Here is a 20731-nt window from a genome sequence, read left to right on the forward strand (position 1 = left end):
CTCCAAAACATAGGCAATGAAACAGTGAAATAAATGAGTGCATATTTCTCAAACCAAACTTCTTTTACAAGAGGCGAGCCATAAAGTATGAGCCAAACAAACAGCACAGCCATGTGGCAGAGATGAGCACGAGCAACTGGAAAAAGTACTGAAAATCCGAACTCAATGCAATTATGCTTATAGTCATGTTTCATCATGAGGAATAGTACTCAAGTAAAAGCCAAAGTACTCCTATATTAATCCTTAATTTCACATGTGAGCATGGTTGGTAACATCTGCTTTCCTCCTTTTCCTAATAATTCCACAAAGATAACCATGTAATGTCCTTTTAATCATTTTCTAGATCACTTTATCTAACTTAAGGTTGTATCTGGCTTGAGTCATACACACTGGACCGGTTGCCAATCAGGGAAAAACACAGCGAGACAAATAATAACGTTGACATCAACGAGCAATTTTACGCTCAATTCAGATTTGCGTTTTACGACAGTAGGAGGAAACCTAGAGAATAGACAAACTTCGCCATATCACCCCTTCTGCTTTTATGTGCTTGTTTCACAAATAGTCGCAAATGTAAGTGGATGTTGTTTATTCTGTGTTTTCACTTGAAGGATATAGTCTCTCCAGATACGTATATTTATATTGCTGTGGCAGGTTTTAGGTTGTTTTTACTTTCAATGCCAATGTTTCCCTTTGAGTTTGAGCCACATATGTAAGGAAAAGTCTTCTATTCAGATGCAACATCCCCATGTTGATTAACTTGCACCAAATGCAAGATTCTGCAGATTCTCCATACCCAGGGTCAACGCTCATCCCACAATTGCACATTCCTTACAAATGTGGCACAGTTTAAAAAAATAAATAAGTGCTCTGGCACCCGTTTCTACTCAAGCACTGATGTCCAGTCAGTGGCATTCATTCAGATTGTATTGATGTCATGGATCAGAGATAGGGTTAGGGTTGTTTTTCTTGTGAAGAGCTTTATTGTGAAAACTCAACGACCTCACAATGACGGGCTTTTGAAGCCTCGTTGGCGCAGTAGGCAGCGCGTCAGTCTCATAATCTGAAGGTCGTGCGTTCGACCCTCACACGGGGCAGAGGTTTTACAAACCAGACATGTTGTAGGTCAATTTTTGGGGCGCTGTGACTCACCAAACACAAAAGCGCAGAAGAAGACAGACCACGTAGAAATTTAGAAGTAGACTTCTGCACATAAACACATAAACCACTAATTATAACTCTAGTTTTATAGGTCTATGGCCCCGCTCCGCCTGCTTCTAGCTTCTGCAGCTCGACCGGAGCTTCTAGTCCGTGACTGTTGTGGTGTTTTTTTTTTGTTTTTAGATCGGCGGGTTGATCGGCTGGATTTGCCGATTCCCGATCACTCACAAATCACCAATATCGGCCCCGATCCGATATTTACCGATCTGATCGGGACATCCCTAGTTATTGTGAAACACTGAGAGTTTTAATTTACACTTGAAATCTTCAAAAGGCAAGTCAAAAGTAATCCTGATCATATGAGAAGAAATGCAAGTTATCTTTAGCTATAGCACAATTGTTTTTATTGTGAAGCACTTTGTTGTAAAAACTCAACGACCTCACTATTAGCCTCTTCTGAAGCCTCGTTGGCGCAGTAGGCAGCGCGTCAGTCTCATAATCTGAAGGTCGTGAGTTCGACCCTCACACGGGGCACATTTTTTAGGGCAAACCATGATTTACTAACTAGACATATTGATGGACAATTGCGACTTTCTCGTTCTCGCAAATATCTAGAAAGGCAGTCGTTACCATTCCCCACAGTGGCTCATTGCCTTTTACCCGCATTGAAAGTGTCAGGAAGTTCACCTAATCTCGTTTTGAAAACTCTGCAAGATATATCAAATATTTGAACAAACATGCCAGTTATCTCTACCTGTAGTATTTACATTTGATGACCAGTGCGACGCTCTGTATCTGTTCGGCTGACAATCTTTGACATGTTTCTTCTTCATGACCATGACCCTGACCAAAAGAGGCTGAGGTGAGGTTTGACTTCAGAAACTTCATATTGAAAGATGTACAACAAGTCCTGCATGTTTTAGGGTGGTAGTAATATCACTAATCTAAAAGGAATTTCATTTCTCATAGACTTGATTCATTAGTCCATCGTCCCTTTTGATGAATATTTGCGTATCTTGCAGTGCAATAGTAGAACAGGGTTTTTAATGAATGACACTGTCTGGTCATCAGTACTTTAGTAGAAACGGGTGTCAGAGAATATTTGTGTAGTATACTTGAATAGTTTTTAATGAGGCAAGACAAAATAAATCACAACTGCTGAAAAGGAATACCTGGGATCTTCTACTTGGCATTTACCCGCATTGTAAGTTTCAAGAAGTTCACCTAATCTCGTTTTGAAAACTCTGCAAGATATGCAAATATTCATCACCTTCAACATTCAAGACTTGTTGTAGATATTTTAATATGAAGGTTCTGAGGTCAAACCTCATCTCAGCCACTTTCTGCCAGGGTCATGGTCATGAGGAGGAAACATGTCAAAGATTGTCAGTTGTGTTTTCATAATTTCATTACATTCACTTCCATACATTTATTAACTTCCAGATGGTTGCATGAAGATTTGAAATTGACCAACAACATAAATCATGCTTTTCCCTAAAACCTCTGCCCCGTGTGAGGGTCGAACTCACGACCTTCAGATTATGAGACTGACGCGCTGCCTACTGCGCCAACGAGGCTTCGAAAGAGCCTCATTGTGAGGTCGTTGAGTTTTTACAATAAAACGCTTCACAATAAAAACAATAGTGCTATAGCTAAAGTTAAGGGTTTTTAATGAATGACACTGTCTGGTCATCAGTACTTCAGTAGAAACGGGTGTCAGAGAACACTTGTGTAGTATAACTTGAATAGTTTTGAGTGAGGCAAGACAAAATAAGTTTGAGTGGGGATTGGTAATGGGAGGCCATTCACACTTTTAGTTAGAACTTCCAGATGGTTGCAATTGAAAAACATGTCTAGTTTGTAAATCATGGTAAGCCCTAAAGCTTGTGCCCTGTGAACTCACGACCTTCAGCTTATGAGACTGACGCGCTGCCTACTACGCCAATGAGGCTTCAGAAGAGCCTCATTGTGATGAGAAAAACAAGTCATTTGTTGAATATTTTGTAGCCGCAAACCTGAAAGTCACATGCAAGTTTGACTTTTCTCTGTACTTTGCACCAGATGGCATCGATAAACATGACATATATTGAAATATCCCTTTTTTTATTATTTAATTTCAACTTTTCCTGGTTACGTAAGAAGATATTTATTAAATGTTATTTCTTACAAAAATATTATTAGTTGTTGTTATTTAAAGATTATTCATAGATTATTACTTTAAGATTAATCCTAAAACATTTCTATTTAATAAAGCGTGGAGTTGGGGCGGATTCAGGTCACCCTGGACCATTTTCTGGGAAAGCTGCTATGGGTTTAGACTGCTGGGAGAAATCTCTCCTTTCTCACTCGCCATGACAGCGGGCTTTGTCATGACGATCTGTTGCTTGTTGCACTCTGTCTCTGCACTATCCTTTTCTCTCTTTCTATCCCCTCAACTGAACCGGAACAGCAGAAAGTCTCCACCTCTGAGTCTGGTTCTGCAGACGCTTGCTCAAATTGAATAGAAATTAAAATTGAACTGTGTTGTCTTTAGAACAAAATATATTAAATCAAACTGAATTTATCTTAATGATCTTATGTGGCTGCTGAACTGAAATGAGTTCCCCTGACATGAGACGTGATGGAGACATTGAGCAGCTGTGTGTGTGTGTGTGTGTGTGTGTGTGTGTGTGTGTGTGTGTGTGTGTGTGTGTGTGTGTGTGTGTGTGTGTGTGTGTGTGTGTGTGTGTGTGTGTGTGTGTGTGTGTGTGTGTGTGTGTGTGTGTGTGTGTGTGCAGAGATCAAACCCACCTGTACGTGGCGCCCTCTCTGCAGCCTGCACACAGCTGGGCTCACTGCGGGCCGCTTTCCCTTTAAAACATGACGCAGTTCAACTAGTGGCCCACTTGGTGTGCTGAGCAGCAGCCGCAGAGACAGCGGCACTGTGCGGCAGTCTACTCTGCGTGAGGCGCACGGCTCGGCTCGGTTCGGCTCGGCTCGGCCCGGGACCTTCTGTTTCTCCCCCATCATGGAGTTTTTAATGGGAAATCCGTTCAGCACGCCGGTGGGACAGCTCGTCGGTGAGCGCTTTTATCTCAAACCTCGTCTCGTTACATTGTAACGCCTCAGTCAGTTTACCGCGGCTGTCGCACGCGTGCAGCCCCGCCTGTCATTCAGACATTGTTGTAGAGTTCCTATGATATACATTACCACGTCCATAATTACAATGCATCGATGTAAATAAGTCTAATTTTATCAACACTGCCAAAAGAACGACGGCTTTACGGGTTTGATTGACGCGTCCCTAGCGCAATGAGTCAACGGTGGCGGGGCAGAGTGGCCGAGCCGCGCGCTCTGATTGGTTGCGCGACGCGCCAGTTTAACCTGGACATATGTGGGCGGGACGTGAAGTGGCCGACATCCTCCTGACCCAAATTGGATGCGTGTGTGATGGCCCATTGTGTTTTCATTGACTGATGGGGAATTGAGCGCCATTACAATCTTTAAATCCTCAGATTTAATGAGGAGCTGCGTCCCAGCTGTAAACTGTGTTTTTAATGGTGTTGTACACAATCTGATCAATTCTGGATATTTTACATCATCTTGTAACATTGTACACAGATTGATTCCCACATCCTTGACCAGGAAACTTTATATGTCATTGTAGGACATTTCAACTATTTCGACCATGATTGAAAAACAAAATACCTTATACAATACAAAACATACATGCACAGGACCATCTGGCAAACTCCACAAAGAAAGGCTGACTCAAAGCAGGACTGTACCACCATGTGGTCGCTTTCTATCAGGAAATCTGCAGGATGTTGCAGCAGATCCAAGCTTAGTGTGAGTGGAGGCAGGTTACACCCTGGACAAGCCACTAATCCATCACAGGGCAAACACAGAGAGACAGACAGTCACAGAAACCAATAAATATGTTTTGGGCCTTTGAAAGACACCAAAAGAACTGGGGGAAAAAAAAACCCTCAGATTTTAATGAGTCATTACTATGGGGCAAAAGAGTACTAACAGCTGTCTTCCTTCTGTTGACCAATAGACTTGTAATTACAATCCACATTTTTGTGCATTGTTAGAGTCAATTTTTTGAAAAGTTAAGAATCCTATAGTCAATCCCTGTGGGATACCACATGATTGTAATTTGATTATACAGTGTGTTGTAGCTACTACTAGGTTTGATATTTCATGTGAATCGTTATTGTAATGTCACAAAATAAAGAGTTTTAAAACCAACCATGAATGGATAGTAATTGGAAATAATGTGCAGTTTAATGTTAGTGAGTACTATTACATTACATTTTTCTACTTTTCACAGAGCGTGCCACCAGTGCCAGTTTGCCGTCGGACGACTGGGAGCTGAACATGGAAATCTGTGACATGATCAACAGCTCGGAGGAAGGGTGTGTGTTCATGCGTGTGTTTGTGTGTGTGTGTTTGTGTTATCTGTTGACATCAGGAACAAGCTGCTCCTCTGGATGTTTCACGGCTGAACATTCTCTGATTACAGACCCAGAGATGCCGTCAGGGCCATTAAGAAAAGGATTGCAGGAAACAAGAACTTCAAGGAGGTTATGCTGGCACTTACTGTGAGTGTTGTTTGTCCCAAATGCTTTTACCCCGTGTGTTTCTTCTGAAATTCGTGTTGGTTTTTTGCTATAATTGTTGGGTTAAAGACTATCAGAACTGTGATGAATTATGTTTCTATGCACTATGCATGCATGCTCTGCATGTGAACACACCTGGCCAATCAGATCAAGACCTTCTGTCTACATTGTGTCATATTTCACTTCATTATTTCAATGTTACATCATACCTTGGTGGCCACAGGCAAGAAGTCAGAAGCACAAAACCATCAAGGAAAAGTGTAGCTCGTTCGTTTCTGGTTAAGATTTAATCCACAAAGATAAAGAGTATTATTATTTGGAATCTCAAAGATCATTGATACTGTTACTTAAACATTAAGAAACATTGACGGAGCTGTTCAAACCGATGACTTCGATAAGAGCCAATTGTAGACAGGAGTTGAAAAACCTGAAAATCAATTATTAAGACCTGATTAGAGTCTTGTGTGGCGCTACTCTGAGGTATAAAATCATTCAAGCTTTTCTCAGTCTGCTGCAGAGTGTAGTGACGAGATCTCTGGAAACCTTAGATAAAGAATTGTAAATTTGCATTTCACTGGACGGTGCAACACCCCCCCCTCCCGATAAACAAATGGGAACTATTCAGTACTTCAGCCAGTCTCCCTAAAAGTGGGAACCAGGCCAAGTGAACTCCAAAGACACAATGCGGATCCCTAAAAGATTGAATAACGTCTCTGTCCCGTGAGTGTTGAAAATAACAGAGCAGGCTTGGTATCTCTGAGCTAATCTCCTGAATATCTCTGCTGAATCCAGTTTTAGTTGAGTTGTTGAAAGAAGACTGAACTTGAGTTGTTTCAAGACGCATACCATCAGGGAACCCCGGTGAAGTCCACGGGAGGAATCCTCACGATTTAAGGCTGCTTCACTGCCTCAAGTCCATATGATGAGAAAATTAAATTCCAAGATTATTATAAGTATTTTATAGTATAATGTCAAGGCGGCTTTGACCAACTGGATATCAGTAGAAGTTAATTGATGTGATAAGACAATGAACCTAGACCAGAAATCACTTTGAAAACAACCACGGCTGAGACAGAACGCTGCACATGAAAACGTTAAAAAAATAAAATGTGAAACGAAATACAATAAAATGGAAACAATAAAAACAGGAGCAGAGTCTCTGGCTGGGTTAAAAGACAGGATATATTTTTAAAAAAAAGCAACTGAAGAAGCTGTGTCCCGTCTGAGCTTCCGTTTGGACCTCGGTACCTCCAGGAGCAGCTGATCAGCTGACCTGAGGTACTGAGCAGGAAGCCAAGATGGGAGAAGCTGGACGCAGTAGTCCAAAACTCAGTTCTGATCAACAGCGAGTGGAAGTGTTCGGTTATTGGGTATTATATAATATGGGGCTCAGCTGGTGCAGCCGGTTGCGATCCTTTGATTGGCAAGACACTGAACCACAAATTGCCCCTGATGGAGGTTGAGCATCATCAAGGTGTTTCCATCACCATGTAAAACTCAACCACTTCTCTATTTTTTTTTTTTTTTTTTTAAACCGAGTTTGACTGTTTTTTAGATTTCACAAATAAACAAAAGAATTCTTGGGTAAATAACTGGGCACAGGAGACCACATGTCTGTGAAACACCTGACATTGCCTCTCAGAACCAACCCCTTCTCGTGATTGTAGGTCCTGGAGACTTGCGTGAAGAACTGCGGCTACCGGTTTCACGTCCTGGTGACGTCACGAGACTTCATCGAGGGCTTTTTGGTCCGGTCGATCATCCCGAGGAACAACCCTCCGTTAGTCCTGCACGACAGAGTGCTCAGCATCATCCAGGTGGATACGACAGTCCGGGGCGTCGCCGCAGCGCTCAGAGCGTTTAGCAGTAATTTGTGGTTTTCTCCTGTCAAAGGCGTGGGCCGACGCATTCCGCAGCTCGCCCGACCTGACGGGCGTGGTGTCGGTGTATGAAGACCTGCGCAGGAAAGGCCTGGAATTCCCCATGACTGAGCTGGATGGATACACGCCAGCTCAGGCCACCAAAAAGGTGCGATCAGGGTGCGGTGCGATGCGCCTTAATGCTAATACCTGGGTGCCACCTGTCATCGTTTGGTCATTGTTTTTTTTCCTTCTCTCTGGTCCTTTTCTCCGCCTTCGCCTGTCAGGCTGCGCCTGGGAACGGGCCTGCTGTTACTACTCTGCCCGCTGTGCGTCTGTCTTCCAAACCCCCGCTTATCTCGCCTCAGACCTCTCAGTTAAAAATGGCGCTTGAGGGAAGCAATGCCTTGACTCCCAGCCAGGTGATGGGATTAAAAGCGATATTCCACTTCTTAAACTTCATGCTCTATAACCGGTCTTTCTGCATGTTCCAACCATACTTAAAACACTTGTGGTTATCGTTGTCCTTTTTCAAAACAAATATTTACCTCGCCAACGTTCAACACTGTTGACATTGCAGGTGAAAATGCTGAAGACGGAGCTGGGAGCGGTGCGGAGTAACCTCACCATGATGTCAGACATGATGAGTCAGCTGGATCCGGTCACGGTAAAACAAGCAGACATGGAGCTGCTGGAGGTAAAAACCGAAAATCAATACCTCAAATACAGACGTGTGCTTTATTGCAGTAATGCATCTCAACACTTTTCTGCTGCAAGCAAACTCATTTCCCCTTCTCCCCATGGCGAGCAACGCTGACTTACCCTTAACTGATCTGGCACTTTATACATGTCGTGTTGCATCTGGCCCCTCAACCCCCCCACCCCCACCCCCACCCACACATTCTCTGTCTGGTTGTGTCATTAGCAGTTATACACAGTTTGTAAGGAAATGCAAGACAGGATAGTGAAGATTGTCCCCAAGCTCAGCGAGGAGAAGCTCATCGAGGAGTTACTGGCAACAAACGATGAAATGAACACCGCTTTCACCCGCTACCAAAGGTTACTACACCTTTATATTATGACTTCTATTATCAACCATATACGAGGATGATTTGATGAATAAAATGTTTTCCTCCTTTCAGGTTTGAAAGACGGTTAACAAACGGTCAGAGCGCATCCCAGAAGGTAGTGGACTCCGCTTTGACTTGATTATAACTGCCCAACTAATCGCTGCGTGAGAAGGTTTAACCTGGAGACTTTGACCTTTCAGAATCACACCTACGTCAACCTGGCAGACCTCGATTTGAAGGGCGACTCTGTCGGCCAATCAGGGCTGACGCTGGGGACGAGCGACAGCTCGCTCAGCCTGTCGAAACCCGACAGTGTTTCCAGTCAGATGGCGAAGCTTAGTGAGTTCTTCACTTTTGAAAGGATTCAGCAAATTTTCATGTAGTCCAAATATCTAGCTCTGCTGCTCATCCTTTACAACCGTTAGTAAGATCTAAAAGGAAACCGATCGAACATGACGGTTTTTTGTTTTTTTAATTTTATGTGTTGTGGTTCTTCCTGCAGGTACAAGTGAATCCGATGACACTTTATCACAGCAAATCAGTGTTTCAGCCCAACACAAAACGAGGTAGGCACACATTTTTGTGTTTGTTGAAAATAACATAATTGATTGTTTGCACACAAGTTCGGAGGGTTTAAACTGCCTCAGTTTCATATCTTCAAAGGCCACGATAGAAACGCGCCAGAATATTTAGCTGAATGTGATCAAACAGCTTCGTTGTGTCGTTATGAATGAGGTATGAAGAGAAAATGGATTTAGGCAACAATAATAGAAGAAATATTTGAAATATTTAGCCAAAGTGTGTTGGAAAACAGAAATACATTTAGTGAATATAGTGAATAAACGCATTGAATAGTCGAGAATGTACCTGAAACTGTTTTAACGGCTGCTCCCGGGCAGTATGTAAACAAATCTTTTAAAAACACAACAATTGATGAACAGATGATTTTGCTGAAATGGTGCAAATATTTCAAACAGTGGTGACTAAAGTAAAAGAAACATTTTGAATTCGTTGGTTAAAAAATCATTTGACATATCTATCCTAAAAACTGCTGAATTAATGTGGTTAATGAATCAAGTGAAATTCCTCCTGTCAATCAATGCATGAAGAGGTAAAATATTTTAATAATTTTTTATTAACTCATTTGAAACATGTGAAAAGTGTGTGGAAGCACATACAGATTTTCTTGCAAAAGCTGTGAATTTGTATTTAAACATAAACCTATAAAATCGCTAAACCAATGTATGTAACATTTGGTCAGATAGCTCAAATTATAGTGAGTAAACACGTTAGATGGATGAAGTATTTAAAATGATTAAAACTGCAAAGAATTGTAAAATAGTTTAGATGTACAGTTTGAATTTTGTATCCAGAAAACTGGTTAAATACTTTGCAGAAAAACGCAATGAATTTCAGTTCACTACAATTATGTTTGAATTATACAGTCGCGTAACTCTTCCAGACGTGTTAAGCTGTTGATCTTTGTTTTGTAGTTTAATTCCTGCTAATCCAGGGGTGTGAGCCAGGTTTAGTTTTCTTCATGTTGCGTAAACGCGAACGACTCGCCGATCTTGTGTTGCAGCGACGCCAGCGAAGTGGACGGTCTGGCTCGAGCCCAGGACAGAGTACGAAACACTGGAGCGGTAAGCACAGCCGGCGTGTAATTCATCTTCTTTCCGCTTTAACAAGATTAATCCGGCTGCCAGGATCAAATCAGTTCTTGTCAGGCTTGAACAGAATCCTCCTTTCATTTCTTTTTTTTCTTTTTTTTTTTAAACTTTGGGTGGCTCTGAAGTGACTCTGAGGTTTTGCGTGAGCGGTACTAACACTTGGACACGTGTAGAAATCTGATGCTTTGTCTCACTAACTGTCTTCTCTCTGAACTAACCGTCTGCACATGAAGGATGAGAGTCCGGCCTCGTCCCACAACTCCTCGCCAAAGCTAGATTGGATGATAAAAAGGGGAATGGTGGGTCCGAGTGCGCAAAGTGTCACCTGGCTGTTCAATGAATTCACCCTTTCCACGTCCACCGTCTCTTTATTTGGCCGTCGTGTTTCTTTTTGGTTCCTTTTGCTCTGGTTTGCGTTTGTTTTGTTTGTTTATTTCTCTCTTTAGGTGGTTTGTTTGGGTGAAAATCGATGGTTTGCATGCCAGTTTAGGATTATTAAAGCAGCTACACACTGTGCGGATTCGCGCCGTCTCAGACAGAAGAAGAGTGACCCCAGCGATATCTGCGATCGAGGGTTACACTCAGTGGGTTTTTAGTCGAGCTGCTGCGACTGGGATGAAGTGTGTTCCTATGAAATTGAAAGGACGACATTTTTCAGTTAGAAGAGTGCAATTAATCGCAATTATCCCATTTATTTATAATAATAATTGATTAATGAATTTAAAAATCCTTTTAAAATGTTATAACTGCAGCTAATAATGTAACATGTACATCAAATTAGAAGCCATTTATGTGACATATCCTCGTGGAGGAAGTGATGGGTCAGGTAGTTTATAAAGATATTTTCAGGCTCTCTGGCGTATTAAAGTACACCGAGACGTTTTTCACCTCCGAGTCGATGCAGAGAGACATTGTGGTTTCCTACTGAATTTAAAAAAAAAAAATCCGCATTGCACCGCGAAGCAGCTGATAAACTGATGAGACTGCTGAAGTGGCCCAGTGTGTAGGAGCCGTTTAGAGCATGACTATGTTTGTTGTTTTATGTCCTGATGTTCCATTTCATCGTTCCTGAATTCTGCCTTATTTATTAATGTTTGATGTTTGACCCACTGTGGAATGTTTCTGGACTTTTAGCCGCTCTGCTTTCTCCCTCAGATTCCCATCAATCAGTCCAACGTCATGGATGATATTGAGAAGTGGCTGGCGTTGGAAGACGAGGTTAGTAGTTAGATTACTCAACGTAACCAAGCAAATCACCGCTCATGTTTGTTTGTACGTTGAGCTTTGTTTGGGAACTTTGCTCTGTTTTCCTCCCGGTGTCGTTTTTTTTTTTTCTTTCTTTTTTTCGGCAATTTGATCACTTTTAACTTGCAATATCTAAAACAAGACAGGTCTGGAGGTACTTGAGCCCCCTCTAGTGGTACATGGAGGAAATCCTTAAATATGTACATTATTTAATTGACATCACATTAAAAATATCAAGAATAAAAACAGATGAGAATGATATTTGAAATAAGTACTTTATTTTTCTTTTGCTTGTTAAAAACGCTATTATATTTACAGTAAGTGTGAATGAGAGAAAACTGAGCTGCAACTTGTCAGGATGAGTTTCATTATATGTTTTAACGCTGGTTCTTCCATCATACCTGAGTGAACATGTTTCATTTGTGAAACGTCTATATCTGATTAATTACGATTCCACTACTGTATGATTATATTGTAGTATTTATGTTATGATATTGTACTTGGAGAGCTCAACATGCCTTCACACTAACTAAGTTTAAGAACCACAGATTTACAGACAAACACTAAACTGAAACTCATGTGAAGTAACTCAGCAAACTGAATCAGTAATGACAGTAGATTAATTTCTTCTTTCACCATATATATTATTCTAAATGCTTATTCTTATCATTTATTGCATACATGGAGGGAAGTTGGTACGATAACAATACATACATTTCAATAATAATGTTAATGATATTTGAACATTTAGAGTAAGTCAGCACTATTATTTTGTCACTAAAACAAATGTAATCATCCTCCAATTTACTTTGTTCCTAAACAGTGTAAAGTGAAATAATGTTGTTTGTGTCACAGTATGACGACTTCGAGGACTCCGATGGTGTGACCAGTGAAGGTGAAGAACTTTTTTTTCCTTCTTATTTAAATGATTGTCTTTTATGTTTTAACTTTTGAATTTATTTGTACTAAATTAACTATAAGTTTCTGGTTTTCTGGTGACAATTGTGTGCAGATAAATCATCAAATTGAAAAATAAACAATCTCAAAATGTTAGAAATCTTGGATTTATACATGAAATAAATCTTGAAATTCAAAACAATTCTACATTTTTTATTTATTTATTTATTTTAGTGACTAGACTAGAAATATTAGAAAATAAACTTAAATCCTTCTCATGTTTTGTCGCCTTTTCTCTGGAATTTATGTACATTTTTCCTCATACTCGTCGTGTCTAATGAAGTGAATTTCTACATCCTTCTCTGCAGAGTTTGACAAGTTCTTGGCAGAACGAGCCAAAGCAGCAGATCGCCTGCCGTCGCTGAGGTCTTCCTCACAGGACACCAACCACTCCGAGTCTTAATCCGCCCTGAAACCTGCCAGACTAACGCTACTCATGAAGCTCCTGAACGCACGGGCTGGAAAAACACACATATCCTCAGGCGGCTGCACACCCTGCGATTTCGGCCGTCTCAAGACGAACGGCGGGAAATCGTGGCGATGTCTTTGGCCGTTGCTTAAAATCTGCGATTTGGAGAACGACGGCGGTTCAGACTTGTCGTGGACCACGGACATCCGAAGGTCGTCAGTGTCGGGAGTTCCACTGCTTCTACGAGCGACAGCGACTCCAAACGAAATGCAGAAGAAAATATAAACGGTCAAAGCCAAAACAATTGGGGTTGCATAATATCAGGTGAACATGTCATTTAAGTAATCAGTACACACAATTAAGTATGGGATATTAATGAGAATTTAGATTTGTTCCTACCAATGACAGTGCTCTTTCTTTTGCCCCTCATTTAAAGCAGCTTCTTGTTGTACGGCAGTAGACTCAATCTGATTGGCCAGATATGTTCATGCATGCGCAGTGTATTGAAACATTATTTATCACACTTCAGTTAATGCTTTGCAATATGCAAATTGTGCAATTGTAGCACAATAATGATAAATTTGCACTACATTGTGCAGCCCTAAACACTGTATTTTGCAGAATCCCCCACAAGGTAAAAGGTTTTTACCATGTCCAGATTCCGTACACAAAAGTATATATTCTGTGTCGGCTTCCTTTATTTCCAGAAAGCACCGGTAGCGTACGTAAATAACGTACAGGGTTATGTTGTGGTTGAATATCCAAGTTCGCCACCTCTAATGTGGTGAAGAGCGACATCGCGCAGTTAAACTTACTATCTTACACAGTTTAAAAACGCCATGCCGCACGGTGTAATCGCTTATGTACGTCTAAAACTGCTTAAATCGCACAGTCTGTAGGAGCCTTCAGTGACGATGGGTTAAGTGGCACATTTGAGGTGGAAGCGACTTTCTGCGGTGGAGGGAGGACGTCATACATGTGTACTATGCTCTTTACTGCGGAACAAAAGTGTTTTTAACTGACTCAAAAAAAAAAAAAAAAATGATGTTATTGGATCTGAAGGATGCGTTTTTACTTGACGTTGTGATAGTGTGTCCATGAGCAAATATTTGCACATTTTTGTATGACTACATTCCTGCTGTTGAAAGAGGAAAACATTGTTGAGACATAGATTTATGTATTATATTGCTGTTAAATATCTATATTGGTAAATATGTTGACGGGTTACAGAAGACGAAACTTAGTAAAAACACTGTAAGAGAAGCTCCTCGAACTCTTCATAGTTTGTCGCTTCACATTATTACTCAATGTGAAGCTGGGTTTCTTTTGTTGTTGTTGTTTTTTTTTAACAGCCAACTTTTCCTTATGAAGATGTTTTACTTGAAGTTTTACGGGACGTCCGACAGATTTCTGTCGGGGAATAAACTAAAGTTATTAACTGGAGAGCTGCGTTGTGTCATTCTTCGAGGCCTGCGCAGTGGTGAAGAAAGAATGTGTGTAGTTTGGATGTTCTCCCTGTTTGTGTGTGTCTTTGTGTGTGCGTGGGTTCCTTCAGGTAATCCAGTTGCTTCTCGCAGTCAAAAAGGTTGAGTTTGAGGGTAATTGGTGAGAGATTTGATTCAAAAGCAGGTTAATGATAATCAAAATAATTCATGCAATTGTTTTAAAAGCTCTTTGACCTCTCTGTTAAGACAGAAATATGAAACAGACTGCTAATTTAAAAAAAATAAAATAAAAAATCATGATGCAAGGAAGGTTAATTAATCCCATTTCAACCAAATATCAGCTGCAATTATTCTGAGAAGTTTGCTTTATAATCCAATAATATGAATTTACAGTCATTTAGATGACTGTTAAATAAATAACTCCAACTTGCAAACATTGTTGAATAATGAGTTACAATTTGGCCTTCATGCAGGAAACTTAACAATGACAGGATTAACGATGGATGATCTTCTGACAACAAATCAAAAATGCTGCAGGATTTTACACAACACTTTGTGAAAGTATTAATAATTTCTTCCACATTCGGTTTTGGTTGCTCTTTTTGTTTGTTTTATAGTTTTTTGTTGGTTTTTTTGACTATGTGAGTTCAGATGGACTGGAGATGTCGTAGATTTTAGTAAACTTATGCTTCTTCCTACTTTCATTTCCATTGCCTTCGCTGTATCGATTGTTTTGGGTTTATTCATTATATTCAAGATAAAATCAAACGAACTTTGAAATCAAAATCCACATCTTTTACAAACAGACTGCAAAGCCATTGTAGCCAACATTATATCATTTATTATTTTAATCTGTCTACATAAAAAATACATTCTATGTTGTACTAAGACAATACTGATAAATCGTGTGTTTTTAAAAAAATAAACGATACAATACAATAGAAATACTAGAATAGAAATACTTTATCAATCCCAGGGGGAAAGTCTTTAGATTTAATTTACTGCTTTTTGGAATCATTAATTCCTTTACACCTGAACCCAGGCAGTTTCCTCACGCTTTGTCTTTCCAGAAATTTTTAAGTGTATTATTTATTGATTATTTATTATTTAACAACAAGCAAAGTACATTTTGTGTTTTGTTTATAATTAATTAGAAAAATTATGAAAGTGGTTTGAATGCAAGAAGTAAAACCAATTGTTGATTTTGTCGTTATTAAACAAGTTATAATAAGAAACCGACGGTCTGCTTTGCTGAGCTGTGATTGGACAAAACAAGCCATGTGCCAAATGCTCCTGCATTCAGATTGGTCGGCTTGGCCTACACCCACACTGGTTACGTGACGTAACCACGCCTGCCTGGTGTGTGTACGTGTGGCCGTCGCTGAGGCACGTTTATACTTCTGCCACGCGCACGCCGCTTCTCCTCCGTCATGTCGCTGGGAAAGGCTGCCCGGACTTTACTGTCACCGGCCCGCGGGGTCCTGCGGTCCTCGGCCGCCGCCCTGAACCGGAGCTACGCCGCCGTGGCGGAGGCCAGAACCGTGCTCGAGTCCGAGCTCGACTCGATCCGAGCGGCGGGGACGTGGAAGGCGGAGAGGATCATCACCTCCAAGCAGGGTCCGCAGATCAACGTGGACGGCAGCCGTGGCAGTGAGTTTTTAGAGATCACCTCCTCAAAACCAGCATGAAGCGTTTGTTCTGACGGTGTCTGGGTGTAGAATTCCTGTAAACTGTGACTCTGCAATCCTGAAGTCACTCCGAGGACGTCCTCGGTGAAACTGCAGGAAATAACCAAACAAGAACAAAAAGTTTGTACATAAGCTACTTTCTATTTACAAATCTCAACAAGAATGCAGCAAAGTTCAGTGTTTACACTTCAGCTTGGACCTTTGGCAGACATGGACTGTGCTGGTGTGACTGGTCCAGTTAACTTAAGGTCATGACCCCTCTTATGTTGAACAGACAGTTCAATTCACCCACAGCGCCGTGCATTGTTTTGGATTGTTTTGTTTTGCTTTAGTTATAAATAAATTTAAAAAAAAAAGAACAAAACACACATTTTTATACTATATTTTCACTCTTTCTTACTTTGTTTACCCCCCCCATCCTAACACTTTCTCTCTTTTAGTTTTTTGTATCCACAGACCGCTACCTCACTTTGCACAGTCATCAACATTGGTTGGACCCGTTTCCACATTTCTTTCAGGGCAAACATAAAGGAGAACCTTTATCTTTGTATATTTCTTTCACTCATGCTATGTTGCAAAATTAGGTGTTAACAGTCATGACACCAAGTTATTTTCAGTAAAAATTTTTAAAATATATATATATATATATATATATAAATAAATAGGTGGGCTAAAACAGCCTCTCAGCTATAAAATCAAAGCTTCAGTGCATATTATAGTCCCAGCCTACCTGTGAGAAGCCACATAATAAAATGAATAATAGATCATAAATGAATAATAAAAGTAAAGTTTAAACGTGATCTGTTCGAGCTGACATCATCACGTCCTTATTTACTCATAAGGTCATCTAGTCCAGACTCGGATGCGTTCAGAAAGACGATAATACTGGTGTGGAAGGCTTTGTTCTTTTCATCTGCATGACGGTGCCAAAATCTGACGCTCTATTGTCTTGCCTTCATATCCAACGACGCTCAACTTGGCCGACTTTGACCTGCACACACTGGTTTCTGTCTTCAGTCTCAATGACCTTTTTGTAAAAACCTCCTTTCTCCCAGGTATATTAAATTTCTGTGCCAACAACTACCTCGGGTTGTCCAGTCATCCAGAAGTGGTGCAGGCAGGAATCGATGCCCTGAAGTTGTACGGCGCCGGACTGAGCTCTGTCAGATTCATTTGTGGGACACAGGTATGGAAGAAGAAGAAAAAAAACACTGCTCATCTCATAAATACATGGAAATCCACATACTCTGGAGGCTTAAGACAAATATCATGTGTAATGTGATTTCCAGGATCTGCACAAAAACCTGGAGCAGAAGCTTGCAGAGTTTCACGAGAGGGAGGACTGCATCCTGTACGCCAGCTGTTTTGATGCCAATGCTGGATTGTTTGAGGTGCGTGAACAGTTACGGCGCATCAAGAAAAGCGTGTTTGGTTGCAGTTTGGTAAATGTCCCTACGTCCTACGTCAGGTGATGTTGGGCCCAGAGGATGCGGTGCTGTCTGATGAGCTCAACCACGCCTCAATCATTGATGGGATCCGGCTGTGTAAAGCTAAGAGGATGCGCTACAAACACATGGACCTGAGTGACCTGGAGAAGCAGCTCAAAGAAGCTCAGGTGTGTGTGTGTGTGTGTGTGTGTGTGTGTGTGTGTGTGTGTGTGTGTGTGTGTGTGTGTGTGTGTGTGTGTGTGTGTGTGTGTGTGTGTGTGTGTGTGTGTGTGTGTGTGTGTGTGTGTGTGTGTGTGTGTGTGTGTGTGTGTGTGTGTGTGTGTGTGTGTGTGTGTGTGTGTGTGTGTGTGTGTGTGTGTGTGTGTGTGTGTGTGTGTGTGTGTGTGTGTGTGTGTGTGCGCGTGCGCGTGCGTGTGTTTCTGTAGCCTAAAGAAGAGGTCAGTTATGTTTCGGCGGGTACTTGTGTATTTATACTGAAGTTTGTGTGGCAGATCAGTTCTCCTCCTGATTATAAACTACATTATGTTCCATTCATGAACAAATAACTTGCTCTTTTTTTTAATTCATAGCTCATTTTAGCGCCATATTTTTCAATCTATCGTCAGCATGCTCAGCTGGAGTTGAGATAAATGGTTCCTTGCATCATTAAATGGACGATAATTCCGGGTTTCGGCTTCACTCATCATCGGTCATCTCTTCTGTCCTCCTCAGTCGTCTCGGATGCGTCTGGTCGTGACCGACGGAGTTTTCTCTATGGATGGAGATGTGGCTCCTCTGCAGGGGATCTGTGACCTGGCTGAGCAGTATGGAGCCATGGTGTTCATCGACGAATGTCACGCCACTGGTTTCCTGGGGCCACGGGGCAGGTCAGCGAGATGCTGCTCTCTCTGAAAATACTGAGACGGGTCAATTTAACTTCATGTTTCACTGATGTCTTGATCCCTCTCATTGGATGAAACTAAAAAGTGTGGAAGACAGACATTTGATGAAATTACGTTAGGTTTTGCAGGCATTCCCATTCAAGCTGAATTAGTCATTTTGGATCACAATAGTTAATCTTTAGTAAATCTTTTAAAAATGTTTTATTTGAACTACCTACAAATATACATGGAGTTTCTAATGAACTAATGGGCATGTGCTTGACTAACTATATTATGGGGCTCAATCTTAAGACAATGCAAACTAGTAATGATATGATAACAGAGAAAATGTTGTTTTTGTTTGTTTCTTGTCATGAATCTGTATGACGTTTGAACCCATACACTAACTATAGTCTGTTTGATTACATCTAAAGATTTTACAAAATAAAGTGAAGCCTTTTATATATATTTTTTGCAGAGGAACAGATGAGCTCCTGGGAGTCACGGACAGAGTTCACATTGTAAATTCCACTCTTGGAAAGGCGCTGGGAGGAGCAGCAGGTGGGCCTCCCATCTTACTTTTGAAAACGAACTTCACCGACCAAAGCTCCATTGATAACGTGGCGGCCGTGACGGGTGTTTCTCTGGTGTGAGCGTCTCTTCAGGTGGATACACGGTTGGTCCGAAGCCCCTCATTGATCTGCTCAGGCAGCGCTCGCGGCCCTACCTGTTCTCCAACTCCCTCCCTCCTCCAGTGGTGGGCTGCGCCACCCGAGCCGTGGAGCTGCTGCTCGCCTCCAGTGAGATTGCTCAGAGTATGACGAACAAGACCATGAGGTGCGTTTGGTTCCCAGGAAAGGAGAAACTTCCTGTCTTACAGAATAGAAATACTTAATCAATCCCAGAGGGAAAGTCTTTATTAACCCATAAACGGCAACTTCACAGAGTCGGGTGTCAGATAATACGGGGTGATGAGATTGTTGGATCCACATATCAAGTGTTGATAAAGTATATTAGAGTAGCAGTGATGAAGTCATATGAGGACGTTAGAGCTCGAGTTTGTTGAAACTACAAATTTTAGTCCAGATCTCCACAACCTGACCTCATTTTGTCCTGAATTCCTTCACACGCTGAGTTTCTCCAAGCACAGCTATACCCAGCAAGATAGTAATGCTGACGCCAACTTGATGCCAATCGTTACTTGGGTCTGTACTGACAGAGAAAAAGTGTGTGTTATGATAGATAGGGGCTCCAGACAGGGACACTGCAATTCAGTTCTGCTGAATGGTGAGGGTTTATCAGCAGAAATCTTCTATATTACGACTGAATATTTTTCTCCGAGCAGATTCAGGAACAAGATGACGCAGGCCGGCTTCAGCATTTCAGGCTCGGCTCACCCAATCTGCCCCGTGATGCTCGGTGACGCACGACTGGCCTCCTTGATGTCCGACGACATGCTGAAACTTGGTGAGTCAAATCCGCCACCGACGATCAAGTGTGACTCCACTTCTACCAAGTCGGGACTGTTTTGACCCGTTTTCTCTCTTTGCCAGGAATCTATGTGATCGGGTTCTCATTCCCGGTCGTGCCAAAGGGCAAAGCCAGAATCCGCGTTCAGATATCGGCGGCGCACACAGACGAAGACATCGACCGCTGCGTCGACGCTTTCATCCAGACCGGCAGGAAGCACGGAGTCGTCTCCTGAATGGGACAATCCGGGAGGAATTGTCAATCTCTTCAGCCAACAGCTTGCTTGGACAGATCCTGTTAATGCTGACCTAAGAATGATTTTGATGGAGATATTAGTTACTTTTCTAGGTCAGGGGAGATAAATGTTATTTTTGTGTTTTGCTCTTCTGACCAAGAGCACTTTTGCTGCAGTGTCGGTGTTTGTATATCTGGAGACAAAGGACTGTTTAATCTGCCTTTCGCCGCATTTCTCTTTATCAGGTGATCAGCGTTTTAGGCTCGTCATTCATTTCACACACGAGTGTGATTATTGGTGATGGTGAGGATACTATTACATTGAGCAGATTACTGAAGCTACTTGGCACCTGTTGAAGCACAATCAGCATTTATGATGGTGAAAATTAAACTGATCCTTAAATCCGGAAACACAAGTGTCGGTCTGTGTTCTTACTTTAACAGTGAAAGGAAATTCTGGAGCCATATACCCTGATTCTGCCTTAAATACTAACATTGTACCACAGTGGATTGTTAAGAATAGAATCGACATGCTTTTCACCATTTATTTATGTGAGAAATTGACTTTGTCCCTTTATTAATGCATTAATACTTTTATATTTTATACTTTC

At 41.5% G+C, this 20731-nt stretch overlaps 2 protein-coding genes across 6 annotated transcripts; both read left to right on the forward strand.

The window, feature by feature from the left end:
* Positions 1-4009: 4009 nt before the first annotated feature.
* Positions 4010-14418, forward strand: tom1 (target of myb1 membrane trafficking protein). Of its 5 annotated transcripts, XM_080487484.1 has the most exons (16): positions 4029-4220; positions 5477-5561; positions 5669-5747; positions 7433-7582; positions 7659-7793; positions 7912-8046; positions 8205-8321; positions 8550-8683; positions 8767-8809; positions 8895-9033; positions 9197-9260; positions 10277-10337; positions 10598-10663; positions 11520-11582; positions 12465-12504; positions 12875-14418. In XM_080487484.1, exons 1-16 carry the CDS (start codon positions 4169-4171, stop codon positions 12967-12969), a joined length of 1458 nt encoding a protein of 485 aa, XP_080343610.1. In that variant the 5' UTR covers positions 4029-4168; the 3' UTR covers positions 12970-14418. The 5 variants fall into 5 exon arrangements, with proteins under 5 accessions (XP_080343611.1, XP_080343614.1, XP_080343610.1 ...); XM_080487485.1 differs by lacking the exon at positions 10598-10663 and having other exon boundaries at positions 4010-4220; XM_080487486.1 differs by lacking the exon at positions 7912-8046.
* Positions 14419-15742: 1324 nt separating this feature from the next.
* On the forward strand, positions 15743-20528 carry gcat (glycine C-acetyltransferase). The gene is made up of 9 exons (XM_080488837.1): positions 15743-16070; positions 17164-17294; positions 17398-17499; positions 17577-17723; positions 18268-18422; positions 18895-18977; positions 19082-19253; positions 19762-19883; positions 19970-20528. The coding sequence occupies exons 1-9, from the start codon at positions 15851-15853 to the stop codon at positions 20119-20121; spliced, it is 1284 nt and encodes a 427-aa protein (XP_080344963.1). The 5' UTR covers positions 15743-15850; the 3' UTR covers positions 20122-20528.
* Positions 20529-20731: the final 203 nt, after the last annotated feature.

Source organism: Lipophrys pholis (assembly GCF_963383615.2).
Source record: "Lipophrys pholis genome assembly, chromosome: 19".
Lineage (NCBI taxonomy): Eukaryota > Metazoa > Chordata > Actinopteri > Blenniiformes > Blenniidae > Lipophrys > Lipophrys pholis.

What these genes read in the sequence shown, in the direction of transcription:
- tom1 (XM_080487484.1), top strand. Translation starts at nt 4,169, where the DNA reads ATGGAGTTTTTAATGGGAAATCCGTTCAGCACGCCGGTGGGACAGCTC. An exon ending in CAGCTCAGGCCACCAAAAAG is followed by an intron (nt 7,794 to 7,911) that starts GTGCGATCAGGG and finishes TTCGCCTGTCAG; the next exon opens with GCTGCGCCTGGGAACGGGCC. An exon ending in ATGCCTTGACTCCCAGCCAG is followed by an intron (nt 8,047 to 8,204) that starts GTGATGGGATTA and finishes TTGACATTGCAG; the next exon opens with GTGAAAATGCTGAAGACGGA.
- gcat (XM_080488837.1), top strand. Translation starts at nt 15,851, where the DNA reads ATGTCGCTGGGAAAGGCTGCCCGGACTTTACTGTCACCGGCCCGCGGG. An exon ending in TTCCTGGGGCCACGGGGCAG is followed by an intron (nt 18,423 to 18,894) that starts GTCAGCGAGATG and finishes TATTTTTTGCAG; the next exon opens with AGGAACAGATGAGCTCCTGG. An exon ending in CGACGACATGCTGAAACTTG is followed by an intron (nt 19,884 to 19,969) that starts GTGAGTCAAATC and finishes TCTCTTTGCCAG; the next exon opens with GAATCTATGTGATCGGGTTC.